Here is an 18,669-nt window from a genome sequence, read left to right on the forward strand (position 1 = left end):
ACTGCTCTTCCTGCATAATTAACTTAGCTTATACTCCTATCTTGAGCAGTCTATACAAGGCTATATCTGTACTATCTATGTGACAGTCTCATCTATGACCTTGCTCTGCATGCAGAGGGGAAAAAAAAAAAAAAAAAAAAAGAAATCACACTGCCGAATCGCAACAACTTCAGCAAAGCTGACCTCATAGTAGAGGTGACCTAAGATTACCTTGGTTTATATACATATATCCTCTGTATTAAGCAATATTTTTCAAAAGATGTAGCAAAAGGAGAGCACAGTACAAAAATATTTTGAAGCTTAAGCTTTCCAGTCAGTTCAGGGGGCTTACATGAGCCCTGGTCTCTTAGTGAAGTTTTAAAAATTTCTCCATTACAAGAATAACTTCTAATTATCTCTTTATTAACTATTACTGGCAGAAGCTTATCTGCTTGACAGGAGAGAGAAGGAGCATTTAAAATTACCAGAGTACCACATTGCTTTACATCCCAAAAGGGGTAAGGGTGTCTAGCTGGCACAGCTCATGGAAGTTGAAGTGACAGGGATCTGATCCAGACAATATCTGTACAGATAGCATGTTAGGTTCCTCAGCGGCTCAGCTCTTTCACGCTGTATTAATAGTCTTTGAATGCATCAACTCTGGAACAAACAGATTTTTTTTTTTTTTCCTTGGAAAACATGCTGTGGTATTAGGTTAGTAATTTAATCTTGTTGGCAATATAATAGTTATGGGCATAATCCCTCACGTTATAAAAGTAATTGCCATAATCATAACCTACATTCAATTATTTCTTTTGCTACAGTGCAGCTGCAGTGGTTTCCCACTCCCAACCTGCCATCCTATCGCTGAGGAGACAAGAAGGGGCAGAAAGCAGAGCCCACAAAACACTACTACAGCCCATCCCTCTCCCTTGCCTAATAGCAAGTGACTCCCCATCCCAGTTAATAAAGAGCTCCTTGTCCCTCCATTATGCAGTGTAATCTTTAAAAGATTACATTCTCATTTGGGAATGAGCCAAGAGCCAGTGGGAAATTCTCTAGTAAATTGGATAGGGAGACAACAATATGAAGGGCAGCTGGATGGGAGCACATTTTTTTCAGGGCATTCCTATTCCTGGGGCCCTCCGGCATTGTTAGAAGTCCTGCAGTCTCGGCTCTTTTCACTGCTGTGTTGTCAGGATAATGCAATTCAAGAAGGGGATAGAGATTAGCTGGTTTGAAGATGGAATGTGAGGAAGCGAATATTGAAAAGTAGTAAGAAAAGAAGGGGAAAGCCCAATTATATTTTTAAGTCTTACCACCTTACATAAAAACAAGGGAAGAGCACTTTGTTTTAAAACACTGTATTAAGTGTATCAACGGCAACAGGCAAATATGGTTTCTTTTCTTCTCCCACTGTCATCAAGAAAGCAATTTGAGCACTCCATCACTAATAGCATATTAAGTAGTATTTTGAAAGGCACATTTCCCTCGCTGCTGCTTTCCCCTTGCCTGCACCTTCCGACAGGTGCGTTTGCTCTGTGGAACCTACTTTCCAGCCCACCCTACCTGTGATCCAGGATGGAGAATACCAAAACAACATGGGACAGGCAGTCCTATCCCATTTATCCCTGCATGCAGAAGGATGCAAGTGAATGAGAAAGGCAACTGGATTTTTTGTGTCTTTTTTTGGGGGGGTGGGGGGAGAGGGGTGGTGGGTTTTTTGTGTTTTGTTTGTTTGGTTTTTTCCTTCCACTTCTACTGTTCTTTAAAAGTACTTTCTCAAGAAGTCACACAAATGTATGTACCCAGAAGACTGGATAGGTGCCTCATGTTTATTTGGTCAATAATGACATACATTTACTACCATCTTAATACCACTTTTTATTAGAAAGTACAGAAATCGGGGGGGGGGGGGGGGAAGAAAAAAAGCTATAACAAATTAACTTTTTTTTTTTTTAAAAGAAGCAGCAGATTTTTTTTATTCCTCCAGAAAAAATAAGTTTTTAATCATAACATGAAATTCTGATCATTATTCCCTTTCACGTGACATAATTAAGTTATTTATTAGGAGGAAGTAAAAAAAAAAAAATAGTTGTCACAGCAGGGTATCAGAAAAATTGTTTTTAATCTTAAATTGCTGTTCAACCAGCTACAACTTACTTTACCTGCAGGACTCAAGTAACAACAGTTACCTATAGTCCATGGGAGGCAGTAGTTAAAATACATTAAAATAGAGGATTGTTTGCAATTTAAAATCGTAGTGTTGGGAAGTCCTGATTCAGCAAACTATCTCTATTCAGCAAACCCCTACACACATGCTTGAAGTTAACCACATGTTTAAGAGCTATTGAAGTACACGGACTTTGGCCTCATTTCAGAAAAATCAGTTATACACACATTTAACTGGCTGAGATGGATGAAGCAAAGAAAAGAAACTGGGATAAGAGAACTGTACCTGAAAAAGATTCCAGCCAAACAATAATCCACAAAACAAGAACTTATGTGTAGAGGTGTAGTACACTTAATAGCTTTCCTGGTTTTCCTGAAACATATACGTTGGCATTTACACTTGCATGAGTTTACTGTACTGGGGAAAAAAAAACAGCATAAATGGGAGAGAACTATGGTAATTACTTGTCATTAGAGAAAGAGGCCTTACATAGATCTATCTATACATCCCAAGGAACATACACATAGCTCTCAGAGATAAGACAGGAGTGTGATGAGAGAAAGAATATTTTATAAAGACCACTGAAAGCAGAAACAACAGCATCCAGGCTGACTCTCCCTTCCTCTTTTTCAGGAAAAAACTATTCTAATACCCAACATCAACTGAGCATCTATATCTCTTCTCTTCTCTTGTACAGCCATATCCCTTGACATCTCAATTCAACATTAAAAAAAAGATAGAAAAGGAAATTATACTTTTCACACTCCTCTATCTCTGCTCATCCAATTCTGCTAACAGGTACATCACAGGAATATTTTAATACCCCAATTCTCAGAAAACAAAGAACTGCCTTTTTAATGTCTGCCTCGTATGAGTGGTGTTCTTTCTTTCTTTCATCTTTCTCTTTCCCTTGTACAGCCTCATGGTACCCCTCAACTTTCTCCATGTCTGATTAACATTGCTTTTCCTCTTCTTCCACGTGAATGTTCCTTTCCATTTGCCCCACCAAGTCTGACCTGGGATAGGAATAAGTCCTTTATATAAGTAAAAGTGAAAGGTACTTCTCTTCCTTTCATTCCTTTCTTCCCTTCACCAGCCCATACTTTCCCATCATCTCCTTTCTCTCCCCTCTATCCCATATCGCATTCGGACACCAGGGAGGACTCTTCCAACACAAAGAAGGAGGGACTGGCAACATATCTTATTTTTCTTTCTCCCTGGATAGGGAAAGAGAAAGGAGTACTAGGGCAAAAATAAACTGCCAGATGATAGAAGCACACACACAATCCGCAGATGGGACAGCTTTTACCTTTTCTTCCAGGTACTGCACCATTTCTTACCGAGAGTGGTAAAGCCAAAAGCCACCTCACTTTCTGCACCTACTTTGAATTTCCCTGTGTCTTGATAAGTCCACAAATAGGGAGAAGATACCACCCCCCACCTCAGGTGAGGGAGGAAGAGGAGGAAGAGCAGATCTCTCTTAATGTAGGAGGGGAAGCCATGCTGCCCACACAGACACACACATACTTTAGTCTCTGTTGAGAAGGAGGTGAGACCTACTCAACTAACAACTGTAGAGTACTTTTAGCTTATTGAAAGGTGCTATGGCATGGAAGTCGAGCACCTCCATCATCACACGCATTACACTTACAGGCCACACAGCTTAGAGTTTGACATTGTGCCATAATGTTTTGGGTTTTTGTTTGGTGGGTTTTTTTGTGTGTGGTTTGTTGTGGGTTTTTTTGGGGCTGGTTTTTTTTTTGTTGTTTTTGTTTTTTACTACAGTTCCTTTTGCAGATGTCTCCTATTTAGGAAGGGAATTTCTAACCTTTAATAAGATATACTGGAGCAATCTACAGCTAATGAAAAGGGAGAACACAAGCCCTTAAATGACAAGCCAACAAATTTCCCTAAATGTTACATCATACATTTTTACTGAAACTCAAAGAAAAATCAGTGAGACCTTCAGAAAACAAATTTCCAAATAAAATCTAGCATAAAATCAAAAGAGGCAGTAGTCATTTTCCAGAATTCCAAAGAAAAAAACCAAACTTCTCCAGGCTCACAAGAGTTTTCCTATCCCCATTAAGCACATTTTTCCATCAAGAAGATTTCTCTTAATAGTATGCCACAAACGATCATTAGGCAGGAAAAATGGGTCAGGGCAGGGATAACAAAGATGAAAAGAAAACTGCTGAGAGTTCACCTCTGCTGTTTATTTTGAGGCACACTTAAGATTCGAGTCGGACTATTCTAATTGTATTCAAAGATTTAGTTCCCTAAAGAACATAAACAAAACTAGCAAGGGCCATCAGCCAGAATAAAGCTTTCCTCTTAATCATAGAGTAAGGTCAGCTTTTGTTTGTTCTTTTATATGATAATCTCAACTCCTCTGTGTTGATTTTTTAATTTTTAAAAAAGAAGAAAATAAAGTTTAAGACTAATGGCCTGTTCCTGCAGGGGCAGCTTTTTTAGCATGCTCACATATTTTCTAGCTTTTTTGGGCTGTGCTTTCCTTATCAAGTATTTTGAAGCTTTTACACCTAATCTAGGTTAGCATGCTCTGGTTAGCAGCTTGTATCCATTGAAAGGCGAGGCAATAATCCATCTAGGTTTGGGGCATTTTCACAGAACTGACGCAGAGCTGTGTCAATTTTAATGTCATGCTATGGAGAGTGCATGCAGCTCTTTCCACTTTAGAGGATTAAAAGTGACCTCTCTTACCAAAATCAATAAGGGCAGCTTGCTGTGACTAATAGGTTGTAGAAATTCAAAAGAGACGGTTTGTAACACTGAGTTCATTCTCCCCGTGTCCCTCCCCACCCAACCCCAGACGGGCTGGCAGAGCTGCACTTTGACATGCACATTCACATGGCAAACCAATGTCTGTTCCCTTCCCAGGGACCCGACCGAGCCACACACAGTTTACTCACACTTCAGGGAAGAAAGCAAGCTGATATTTATTTGATAAGAGTGGACTTGGCAACTTCTGTAGAGATGCATGTGAGAGAGAAACTAGAATAAGCAAGCAGTTAAAATGTACTTTTTTTTGCTCCCCAGCATGGTTTTTAAAGGCCCTATTTTTACATATTATCAGGACATCAACAAGTACCCAGATACTTCACGTCACTTCATGACCACAGTGGTTTTTTTCTAGTCTCTGACCAAAGGCTTTTCTCCCTTGAGATCTTTGCCTAGTTGTAATAGGCTAAAAATTTAAATTCCTTTAAAGTCAATGGAAGTGCCCCAGAGATGTATGAGGCTATACATCCAACTGTAGCATTCATTAACTGCCATGGCACGTGCTCAGTTGTTCTGGCTTCTTTCTCTTCTTCACTATTCCTTTTGTTACTCCAAAGTACTTCAGAGTTAACAGTCAAGTTTGGGGACTTTTAGAAATACAGTAATTTTGTACAGTACTGGAAACGGGTCATGCTACAGAGTGCACACAACTGGCATAAAGCGAGTTTTCAGTTTTTTGGTTTCACGTTTTGTAAGACTAAAGAATACCAGCAACTCAGATCAGGATCTCCTACCTTATGGTGAAAATACCCTTACTCTCCTGGATGTCTCATTTCCAATTTATTTTGCTTGAAGTACAAATTAAAAATCCTTACCCACAGTTCATAGCTTGTGGACATTTTCTCCACATAACAATCACCATCATTGTCTTTACGCCAAAAAAACAAGACTTGCCTTGGGGGAGCAAGGGAGAAAAGGGGCTGAAGTGGTGGGAGGAACCCAACTGTAAAGGTTTAGGAGTCCCTATGGAGGTTTATAAATAGATGACTGCCATGTGCAAAACGTGAAAGAAACCCAGTCAGCATAAGAGCTGTTGCTGTTTTGAAATCTTCTAACTACATCCATTTAGGCAGCAGACAGAGTTATAAACAAACAATAAATCAAGAAATTATTAGCATTTGAATTTTGGCAAGTAATAAAATGTGTAGGGGTATAATCAGCAAATAATAGGAAAGATCTGCAAGCAAACCCACCAATTAATGATAAATAGGACTTGGCACAGAATAACTTCATCAATGTGGATCTCATTAGATGGCCGTGGAACCTGTTCCCACAGCAGCCCTCTTCGAGTCAGGGAAAGGTGAGGTAACCAAAATGTCAGCGTACCCACTCCCTCACAGCTCCTCGGCTCCGGGATTGTAACCACCTGGGCCAAAATGACAACCTTATGCTGCCGTGAAGGCCATGCCATGGTTCTCCAGTCTTTAACCAATGTGTTTCCTCACCCCAACTTTTGGACCTTTGTTCTGCAATTCCATCTCAACAAAGGTGACCAAAACCATGCAGCTTCGCTTGCTCTGGAGAGTGAGAATCCCTCTTCCTCTGTTCACCTTGCTTTATTAAAGATACCTCTTAAAGAGGCAAATGCCCCCAAGCAAGCGCTATCACTTAAACAGATAAATAGTTCGCACACCAGGCAGGGGGAAGGGAGAGGGGGAAGAGACCCTGCCTTATTAGACTAGAAACAGACACACCATATTAATACAAAGAATCAGCATATGGTTCTAATAGGCTTTCTTAAAATGATTTATCAGCTGTGATTAAGCCCTCGACCAGCATGTCTATCTTCATAAATAAAGTAAAAGTGCACCTTGCTCTGAAATATATCAGCAGTATCTTATTACCTACCCAACCATATAGGCTGCAGTCCACTCTGGGGAGCAAAGAGCTCGTGTTTAATAGCACAGCGTACGCTCTAAAGAGATTGCCAAGATTTAGGGGCTTTGCCTAAGAGATAGACTTATAAAAATGCCACTACAGGGAAGGTTTATCCCTTCATCATGTGCCATTCAGTCCATGCTGCTGAAATCTGAACTGGTAACAAGAAAGCTGTGCCATTAAAAACATTCATAGGAAGACCAAGGCAAAACGCACCACTATGCCATGTTGTTGTGAAAGAAATGTCAGAATGAAATCAGGCAGGCCTCCTTTTTTTGGGAGTAGCCAAAACATACAAAACACAACAAAAACCCAAACATTACAAGAGGGTGACTCAACTTCTTTGGGACAGAGACAATAAGAAGCAGAAGGAAAGTGGACTGTCCTGACAGAGCTCTGCAGGATGATTCATCAGCTGGAATTCAGAAGAACATGGAAGGATTATGGTTAGGGAGGTTTAGCTCAATCAAAAACGTATGCCCTCAAGAACTGCCTTTCTGCATGATACAGGCACTTACTACTGGAAAAAACATTCAGGTCTTCTCTCAGACTATGAGGATCTAAATCCATAAATCCATTCAAACACAGTCCATTGCTACAGAAGAAGATAAGACAGACCTGCCTGGCAGCAGAAGATAAGATATTGTAAAGGCAGCAATGAGCCTAAGTTAAAGCCTATTCCTCTGAATATTTTTGCAAGGTCATGTTATGAACTCTCTTGTCTTGACAGCTTTTGTGCACCATTACACAGAAAGCGTCCCTTTTGTAACACAGTTCAGTGTGGTAATTAAGTGCCCAGAATAAGTGCCTGGACATAGATAGACACTCGAAACAGAACTCTCCAAGTCAGGGGACTAAAGTGCCAACTGCAGAATTGCCATATAAAATATAACGTACCACCCCATGTCTACCGCGAAATCTCCGCAAGTTAAGAAAAGCAGTTAAAATACAGCAAGCCTACCCATCTGGAGAAAGGAGGAGAGCATTCTTCCTGTCTTTAGCAACACTGAACAACAGCTGATAAATCTTTAACACACATGGTTTGTGGGATGCCCTATGCTGAGACCGAGGAGATATGGAATCAATCCGAGGCTCTGCCACAGACTTCCTGTGCAATTTTTAGCACGTCACTTGAGCCCAGATCCTTTCTAGTAGCTCACTGATTCGCTCCTGCTTTATTTCAGTGAGAGCAAGGCATCAAAATGCCTTTGAAGATGTCTATCAAACTTTTGGGGCCACACTGCTAAAGATACAGAAAGGTGCTTGCTTGGCAGAATGGTGGAGAGGACCCAGCTCCCTGCAATTCTCACTCCATGTCTGCAATTCCTTCAAGAGCTTGGTGTCTCACTACAAAGGAGCTTTGGAAAACAGTGTCCTCTGGAACCTGTTTTTCCTTAGAAAGTAAGAGACAAAGTGTTTCGCTTCTCTATAGGAATGCTGCAAAAGTTAATTATTAAGAAAAAGGGGTTTTCATAAACCAACAGTAAGCCCATAAAGCCGATCAATAACCTGATGCAATTAACGCATACGAAAACTCTGAACAACCCATTGGAAAAACTCCGATAGAGAGTTATAATGTATCTTTACAGTAATTCAATGCATCACTCAGAAGAAATGCTATGCTGTGAAGATGCTCACATCTTCACACATACAGATGTTATCTTTAGAGTATAGGAACTATTATACTGAAATCTTTGAATGTAGGGTGATAATTTGGACTTTGAACTTAAGAGTCTTGAGCTATCACCTCGACAACAGCTTAACTGATTGATAAAGTAACAGCTTGAAGTTATTACAATACCTACAACAACGGTACCCTGGCCCTTAAGCACCATATTAACATAAATCATTCCTAGTCTTATTTTGCATCTGCTCTAACATACTCACCATATAAGACACTCAGTTTCAGTGGGAGAATAAGAAGTCGGAGGGACCTTTGACTTGAAAAACTATGGACATTCTTACATCATGTTTAGACAAATGCAGGCAGAATGTGTATATGCGTATTTATGATTGCATAATTAAAAGAAAAAATCAAAATAGTAAGCATTTAAACATAGGTCTTTGTTTTTTTTCTGCTGTACAGACTGTCAGTCAATGGGTCAAAAGTGCTCCAGGAACAGGCTTATGAGTTTGTTGGTTTGTATTACTTCACAAGTGAAATTCAGCTGTTTCAGAGCACTTGCCTCTGAAATGTCTACCAGCACACTATTCTTCTCAACGACTCCACTGGGGTTTCAGAGTATTCACAAGGGAAAACTGGAGCTAAAGTGATTGCTGTACAGGCGGGGCACACATTCAGCAGTCAGACTGTTCTGCACCAGCGTGCTGCAGCACTGACACCACCTCCCCCAGGACCATGCTTAAAAGGAAATGAATCTGCAGATCTCCTGTCCTGCATTACTAGAAAACTGGACAAAGAATACATACATATTCTTGAAACAAGGCTCTATGCCGCACATTAATTACATGAGGGGGAAGGAGTCAGGTGAGAGAGGGTAGCTGTTTTTCGTAAGTGGCCAGTGTTGAATTTGTAGTCCATCAGCCAGGCCAACCACCATAATGAACCTTTCATCCCTGTTCTTTTTCACCAACACAGTGCATTGCCAACATTATTATATGCATCAATATAAGCCTCTAAAACCCAAATACTTACACGACGTGCTTTATCAACCTACAGATATTTTTTTCTTGTCATATAGGGGTACGATATTATTTTAATATTGCCCTTTCCTGTCTAAGGGGTGCTATTTACTGCACGGCTTGTTTCAGCTACTGTATCATCAATGATTAAATGTAGGAGTGAACTTTATGCTTTAATGGAATGATGGACCAGATTAAAACAAGATATGAAGTATTTTCTTATATCCAACCCACACAGCTCTTGCAGCTTATCCTACTGGGAAAGTCAGAAGATTTCAAACTGGCATATGCGGCAAACAAGCAGCATGTCTCCCAGGGCCTGCTTCTCCCACCATTGACATGAGCAAATGGGATCAGACCCTTTTTTTGGTTGGTTTGGTCCTTAAATTACAATAAGCCTCTGAAAAACAGCGGCAAACACCACCAAGTTTGTGCAACACAAGAAATGCTTATTAGACATTCTTATTCCATCAAATTTAGGGCTACTGATTCGGTATTTACCTTTTATCTCCTTGTTGCAATGTAAGAGGTTTCTTTTAAAAAAAAAAATACTTAAGCAAAACCCATCATGTTTTTTTCTGTCTGCATGCTTTTCAGAAGACAGAGAAGAAAGCCTGCAGGCCAGGTACACATTGCATAAAATCTAAATAAGGTGTGGAAATGAAGTGAAATTTTCCACTAAACTACACCTGCTCCGAAGACATACTCTATCTTGCCTTGAATTAGATCATCCTGCCCATACTCATGGGCTACAGCACAGAGCTATGATATTCAGAAAATATTTGCAAGAATTCTCTTCTGGAGATCAGAGAGTCACTGAGTTCAGCACAAAATGGTGAGGTGGTATAAATTAGACAAGTGCATTTTATTTACCTTTTTATGCTGATAGACAGAAATCTATCCCGGTATATACAAGGTAGAAGGAGAACTTAGAAGGTACAAACCAACTTTTGAATGCCTTTTGAATATGCATCAGACAGTAGCATCATCCCTTGCTTAACACAACTAAACCAAATATTCATATTTTTAATCATTCTGTAGACCGAGTCTCTTCAACCACCAAATGCTCTGTATTTGTTTTTTGGTGGTTTTTGGTGTTTTTGTTTGTTTGTTTTCCCTTCACTGGACTACTTCAATTTGCTGATGCTTTTCTAGCAGTGAGGTGCCTGCAGTGGGATAATATACTTCGAACTGGAATATTGGAATATGGCAGAAAGATAGTAATAGATTTGTTCCTGGATAAACAGCTGGGTATTAATGCAAGTGCCTTCCCCTCAATACTACCTTTCCAAAAAGGGTACATACGGTACTCCTAAAACCATGCACTCAGCGCTTCACAGCTAATTTGGAATGTCACCAGTCCACATAACCAGCTTAATCACAACAGATTCTCCTGGATTGTCCATGGGCTCCCATTCAGAAAGAAAGAGAAGGAAAAAAAAAAGAAAAAAGAAAGAATGCAGCTAACTGGACTTTATTCTTTGAGTTTTCAAATTATGACTCTAAAGGAGGGGAAAAAAAACCAAAATGTTTTTCTCTTACAAGATTTCAGCGTCAAGCTGTGTGCTAAGCCACAGTGATATACTAAAATAAACAAAACTATTTCTTTCTGAGTCCAGAGAAATTAGCATGACCAAAAATATTTTTGGAAGACTTTTCTGAGCCATGAGTAAGATTTCCATGCAGCTAGTCTTAGTCTCCAAGTGTTGGTAGGTCCATTAGGACAACACTACATGGCGCTCATATTCCAGACACAGGCTGTTAGAAGCATTTTGTTAGCGATAGCCGCAGCCTGAGGAGTCTCTTTCTGTCGTGGCCTTTGTCTCTTGCATTTGTGTAAAGCCCTACTGGGGCCTGCTTCAGATTCCTATCTGACAGTCAGTCGGTAATGTAAGAATGAACACACAGCAGACTAATTGGAAACACAGAGCAAATGTTACAGGTTAGCTAGCTAGTGGGACTTTTGCCTTTTTCTTTTTTTTCACCACCTCTTTTTTTTTTTTTTTTCCATTATTTCCCTCCCCCCATCACTCATTTGCTCCCTGGAGATCAGCAATGGCAGCTGCAGGGGTTGGTAGGAGGAGGGCAGAATAAGACTTCCAGAGCCCATTAAACAACTGGAATTATCAAGTAACTTGATGCCCTTGTCTAGGTTTTAATCAGATTGAGCAACTACCCCTTGTAAGCTGAAATGGACTCTGCAACATCAAGCGTTTCAATCCGTGGCTAATTGCACAGAAGTCCACATCACTACATTTCTCCTCATCTCCTACTCCTGCAAAATAAATACCATGCAGAAAGAACCACTTGGGAATCCTCTAATTCACAAAGAAGTAGGCATGTACAAAAATGTTCTCCTTGATTCTGGCTAAGATTCCCCTCTGCAGCACAAAGACACAAAGTTTTAACAAGTTAAATCTAAAATTAGACACATTTATCTCATTATGTGGCTGTTTCCTAGCATTCATCCTGCACACAAAGCTGTGAGGGTCAGTCTGGGCTATTTTCCCAGTCCCTGACCAAAACTTGGACTCTCTCACATTTGGACACTCTTTTTCCTTGCTCAGCATACCACGCCACAGCCTCTCTCCTCTCTTCCTCTATCTGTCCCAGTCTCTTTCCTTATAAGCCACAAATAAACCATCCCTAGACTCCCTTCCCTATAAGCCAAAACCAAACCACTCCTAGACTCCCTTCCCATCTTCTTTCTACAAGCCTCATCTCCTGTTCTGCACCTCAGCAATCAGCTTTACCGCTTTTTTCCAAAAAGCCCTCCTTGGCTTTTACTTTGCAGACCTCAAGATCCCTAAATTCTACTACCTCCGGATTTCATGAGTCCCAGCAGCACACATATGCCTTGCATGTATGAATTTTGAGTTGGACATCGATCACCAACAGGCAAAGCAAATGACACAATACAGCTGCTGTAAGAAAGAGTACCTATAGAGGAAGAAGCCCTTGCAATTGGAGTCATAGACACTCTGAAAGGCAAAATAATGCTGAGGCAAGCTAAGGAGAAGTGCCCTCTGGCTTTAGCAGCGTAGGTGCTTCGTGGTCTCTTTTTCCTCCTTTTAGTCTATGGTCCCGGTTAATGTTCAAATTAGACAAATAGAGATTACCGTGAGAACTAAGCCAAATAACACAGTGTTCAATAACTGGGAAACTCCTATGGCAGGGGACACATTACAAAGAATTTCCAAGAGCTGCAGAAATGGGAGAGGGGAAAACAGAGGCACAAAAGGGATCGTTGTGAAAGGGAGGCACTGGGCAGGTTGTTGGAGGGCTGCAGGGAGCAATATGTTCCTGTAGGAAGGCCCACGTTACTCCTGTGTTTTAGTTCTCAAAAGCAACCAGAACTTTGGATCTTATTTGGAAAGTTAAAATTTCATGCATTACCTCTTTCTGGCCTCTATAGTGCATTAAGCTCTTTTACAATTCCTTGAAAATTTTAATAGCTCTTTAGGATCCCTCAAAACACTCTAGCAACCTTTGGGCACAGGAGTACACTTAACCCCTTACAAAGGGGCCTATATAATTCAACCAAAACTTACAAATACCGAGACTAAAAGAATACTAATTGGAAATGGGATACGTTACCTGCTAGGTATTACAAGTTAAAGTTTACCCCTTCAGCATGAATACTTTATGAGAAATACAGACACACGATAAAGCTGGTAACAATGACAAAGAAATCCAGGAGCCCATCGTGTTGCAGAGGAAAGAGCAAAACTTTTTTTTTTTTTTAAAGTAAATGCTCCTTCATTATCCACATTTTCCTGTAATGTATTTGAGCAAGTTTGCAATCCTCACTTCAAAGATGATATAATTTTCCCAAGCCTCTCCCTCAAGAGGTGTGTGGTTTGTGTTATAGTTTACTTAAAAGCAGAGACTTGGAATCAAACCCTGGCAAACACAGTTACACACTTTTGGAAATTTAATGCTGGTTTTTTGTTGGTTTGGGGTTTTTATTTTTGTCAACTGTTTCAATAGTTTACAAAGCATGTCACAACTTACAGTGCCACCTAGTTTCTAATCAAAAGGTTACTACCAGGTAATAGAGCTCAATCTGCTTTCACACAGCGTCCTTTAACATTTCAAGGAACCAAAAGGGGAGGAAGGGTTCAGTGTGCTCCCACTCACCCTTTTGTTGTTCTCTTCTTCTTGTGCCTTCCTAAACTCGTGCTCTAGTGAGCAATCGATGTCGTTGAAGAGGCCCACTTCCTCACAGTTCTTCAGGAAGCGTGTTGGTGTAGGAGTCTGGTCTGAGAAAATGACAAGAAATGATCATTGGTATTTAATATTAAAAGCAAAGGGAGACAATTAAATAGTTTTCCAGGAAAAGAGAGGTTCTAGCTAACCTCTCCATGCCTTCCCACCCCTACCACATCATCATTAAAAACAAACCACGCAGCACTGAATTTCAACACTATTCACTGCAGGCAGGCAGTGCTTGCCAACGGTGTCCGAAAACAGGCAGTAGTCATCATCCAACCAGAAAGAAAACAGGCCAAGTTTTCACAGGGCACGTAACGCAACTGCATATCCTTAACGTGTGCAAATGGTCATTATAACTGTCTATAAACCTTCAATAATAGCTGCATGCAAAACAGCGCACAGTGCATACGATAATGCACATTTACACCACGGCACACAGGCAACTGCTGCAGATACACACTAGTTAACACCCTCGAGTGCTTTAAAACCACCTCAAACGTACACATACTTTGCAACATGCATGAAGTTAGTCACAGCAAGAAGTTCTGCTTCTAATGCAATTTTTGAAGGAGGAGCGAAATGACATTAAGAAAAGCTGTGAAATGTTAAACTTTGACCACAAAGAAGCATCCCTATGTGTTTTATACCTAAAAGCGTTGATAATACATATAAACCACAGGATTTGGAGTCAAAGGATTTTTAACGCATGCCTTCATCTCTAGGAATTTTTTGCCCTCTCAAAAATAATTTGGGGAAGAACAGGATTCTCTTTAATGCCACAGGCAGGAGAGACTCAAGAAGGTACAAGGTTTTCAGCCTTTTTTTCAAAAACCTGCAAGACAGACAAGCTCAGTTGCCCTGCAGGCTCAGTTGTTTCACTGATGACCTTGCCTAGTCTTTCTTTAGGAAGTGAAAAATCAAGCCCAGACTTGGGAACCAAGGACTCCTCAAAAGTCAGCTCTGAGGCAGCTCCATTCATTCTGAGGCAAGATATTAACTACTCCACCTCAGCTTCCCCATCCCCCCAAAATTACAATACAGAACCGTATTAGCAGAAGCAGGGGAGAATCCATATGGTCCTATCAGCTTTACACACACACACATAAAAAAAAAAATCGTCTCTTGCATGTTAGTTTCTTCTTCCCAAGCCCCCACTCCAGCTCAAGCTGCTTTTTATTACCTAATTTTATGGAAAGACTGGACTCACTCTCTTCAAAAATCATCTTCTGCAGAGTCATTGACAACTATCCTATTGTTTGAACTTCATTCTTTAAAGAATGAACACTGTCATACTAATCCCAGTTGCTCATATTGGGCCAATTCTGACCTCTGAAAAAAGCTTCCCTGCTTCAGTGAGTTCTGGGAGAAAAATCTGGTTTCTTGCACCTAGCTAAGCTGGGTCAAGATCTAATGTTTCCCCCTTACAGGGAACAGTTAACAGACACAATGAACTTTATATGATCAGCATCAAAACATACAGCCACCCCTAAACAAAAGGGCAGCATAAAAGGAATATATACAAAAGCAAACAAAGTTTCCACTTGGAAACCAAGGGGGAAGATCAGCCTCTCCCATTACAAAACCAACTGAGGCCAATTTCCACCTATATCAGATGCGGTCCTACAGGCTTTACCTTCTCAATTAATTTAAGGGCAAACACACTCACTTGCATTTATATTTCTGATGGAACATATTGATGTAACATAAAAAGCAAGTCCTTAATGATAAAATGCTGCTTTATTTCTTTTGGCTTGAGCATCATACTTGTGAGCTTAAAGGAAACAAAACTCAAGTGTTTGGGAATGCATACATATTTATCTATTAGTTTTCACAGCTAACTACCATATTACCAGAGTCAGAAATATACCAAGAATCTTGCAAAAACTCAACACAAGGAGCCAAGTCAATGAGGTGCTGACATTGATGGGAGCTGAGGACACTCAGCACTTTACAGGTCCATATCCTAAACAAGCAGTGCCAAACTAATCTCTAGGGTAACCTCACTGAACTCAGTAGATTTACACCAGAGTTGTCTTTTGCCCTTGGACTGGACTTTGTACCAGAAATTAAGTGCACTAAAAAGCAGGATAAGTAGATTTTATTTCCAAAAAGGATTAATATTACTTTAGTGAACAACACAATTGCTTCGTAGAAAAACAGAGATAATTATTGCCAAGCCTTCCTGGACATAAAGGGCATGTTAGTATTTGAATGTGAGGCAAATACAGGCAATGTTTTCTTTTCAGAAGTGGTACAGCCATAGCAAATAAGCAAGGTATCAATTCCATGACCAAGATGAGAAACTAGGTTTCATAAAGAAGTTGATGGCACCACTTTCACTAAAATCAAAAATCCTGGTTTTTTTCAGAGTTGCTTGAGCCCAGAATTTGGAGAGTAGGGCAGAAGAGAATACACTAACATAGATAAGGTCTTGTTCTTTTTCATCAAGGTACACAGCTGATCCAGAAATCAGGCATTACTACAACAGGCTACATTAGGTCAGAGGCAACGTAATGGGTAACAAGGTGGTGATCAGGCATGTGCAGCTGAAGTTCCTGATCTGTTCAGCATCTATTCCATGAATATTAGACAGACAAAAAAAAAGTTCTCAGTGAAGTAAATCCATTTTAAGAGTGAAAACAAGCAACCCAGAGCAAGAACGTGACTTCAAATGCACAAAGGCATCATCAGCTTTTCTCTGCACGTGCTGAAAGTGTATCTGCTGCACCACAAGCAGTCTGAGATAATCACGTTGTGTTGCCTACAGTTGATATTTCCAATTAACTACTTTATTATCTTAAGCATCAAAGCTGGTAGATTAATGACACTATTTACACCACCTACATATTGATGCAGTGATCTTAAATTACTACCTCAGTCTCCCCATATGGTTACTGCAGTTTCTACAATCCAGAAATTGGATTGGCAAGAATTCAGAACAAGATTTTGTTAAAACAGACAGCCCCCCCTTTCCTCCCAATCAGGAGTGGGGAGCAGGGAACACAGCCACCAACCCAGCCTGAACTCCATCCACAGACCTTCTGGAAGGCAGTTCAGCCAGATGTAAACCAAGAGCTGCCTTTCTACCTTATAATACTTCATCCAACATTCATAGAAACCAGAAGCCCACAAAACCACTGTGTTTGTATGAGAGCAGAACTGTCTTTAAAACGTTGAGACTTTACATAGTACAGTAGTTACATTGGACATACACTGCACCCACTGGTTTCAGGACTTTAGGGCTACCAAGTCCAGCGGGCTTTCTTTGCTTCTGAGGCAACCAACTATTTCAAGGACATGGTTTAGTGGTGGACTTGGCAGTGATAGGTTAACGGTTGGACTCTATGATCTTAAGGGTCTTTTCCAACCTTAACGATTCTATGATTCGATTTTGCGCCTGCAAAACACCAGTTCTCCCTCAGAAGGTGGGCAAACTAGTAGAAAACATTACTCTCAACACCCCAGTAATCCTTTTACCGAAATTAGGCAAGCCCTTGTGTTTTAATCGGGAACAATATCACAAAGGAGACCCTAGCATAAGTTACACATTCAGGTCTCCCAGAATTAATAAAATATTTCTAATTCTCAGCACTTAAAAATGCATTAATAGTTCCAACAGCTTGTGCCTGACCTCACTGTTCCCTGTTGGTACAAACAAACCTTTTGTTGCTATCACCAGCACCCAGAACTATTGCAGGCTCACTGAGAACAGGGCTCTGATTTGTTGTACTTCAGCAACTGGATGTGCCAGACCCATTTGGACCAAAACTCAGACAGAGCTATTACCACTCTCAGCATTCCTGCTGAGGACACGCGTTACTGTAGGAAGCTGTCAGTACGCATGCTGTTAGCCACACAACCCAGGACTTTAATGGCCCAAGTTGCATTTTGAACTGGGCAGCCTGGGATACAGGTCTGTCTGGGTTAACCCTAGGTTTCTGGCTATCACACTGACCAGCCATCCCAACCCAGTCCCATCGTTCGGCATGTAAAACCTTTCCATCCCCAACTGCTACCAGAACTAGTTTACTATGCTGCTTTGAGGCATCTACCTCTACCCAACCGTCACTTCACAGGTGAACCTGTGCCATCTGACAATTACTTAGGAAGTTACTTCTATCTCGCCTTCACCACCAGGTTGAACACAGAACCTGTCAAGCTTCAAACTAGGCAATAAGTATTTCATTCAGCCTATTACACAGGTGAATAATCAGCCTCTCTGATGACACAGTCATGGCCAGAAAGGCTGCAAGAAACATTAAGTTTAAATAAACCTCAAAAATGTAAGTGGACAACGTAAAAGTCCCAGAGCAAAATCAAATGGTCTCACCTATGCAGATCCCAAGTCAACCTACTGTATCTTACTTGAGAGGATTTCAGAACCACTCAGCAACCAGATTCTGACCAGAACCTAATATACTGAATATATTTTTGCTGCTGACCATTTTGAAAACCTATCCTCAGTGTCTGAAGTGATGCCTGATTCTCCAGACTAATTGAAAAATATATGCTATAAGGCAATGGGAAGTTTGAAGACTTCAGTAAAGAGATCCCATTATATATTCATTATGTTTGGTTATGCAAATTTTGTTGTTGTTGGTTGGTTTGGGGTTTTTTTGTAATTACTGAAATAATAGTCTCAGAAAGGACTTTCAGTCTCAATATATTGCTTTCAAAACAACAGCACAGGAAATACCACGTTAGCTTGCTATATAGAGAGTTTATCTGAATGCATTTTGTAAAACGACCTTGGATCCTCGAGTTTCATCCCTCAAAGCACGAATGAAAACTTTAAAGCATGATACCAGTTAAGAAAAAACTGGACAACCAAAGGACAGTTATGTGAAACAAGCTTTCATTTGGGAAAAAAAAAAAACCAAAACAAACCTACAGATTCAGTAAGAGATATCTAACAGCACAGCTCCAAAGTGTGTAACTTGATTCTTCATCTTTCTTTAAAAAAAAAAAAAAAAAAAATG

General features: G+C 40.3%; 1 protein-coding gene across 9 annotated transcripts in view; it reads right to left on the bottom strand.

Moving 5' to 3' along the window:
• The window catches only part of CREB5 (cAMP responsive element binding protein 5), a 258,871-nt gene that overhangs the window by 190,306 nt on the left and 49,896 nt on the right, over window positions 1-18,669 (bottom strand). For all 9 annotated transcript variants that reach the window (XM_087772373.1, XM_087772381.1, XM_087772339.1 and 6 more), the window contains one exon: window positions 13,616-13,737. In XM_087772373.1, the coding sequence (XP_087628499.1) occupies window positions 13,616-13,737 (122 nt within the window). The remainder of the gene's footprint in view (window positions 1-13,615; window positions 13,738-18,669) is intronic.

This window comes from Nipponia nippon, unplaced genomic scaffold, assembly GCF_047370975.1.
Source record: "Nipponia nippon isolate SJK-2023a ecotype South Korea unplaced genomic scaffold, ASM4737097v1 scaffold_1, whole genome shotgun sequence".
NCBI classification, from domain to species: Eukaryota; Metazoa; Chordata; class Aves; order Pelecaniformes; family Threskiornithidae; genus Nipponia; species Nipponia nippon.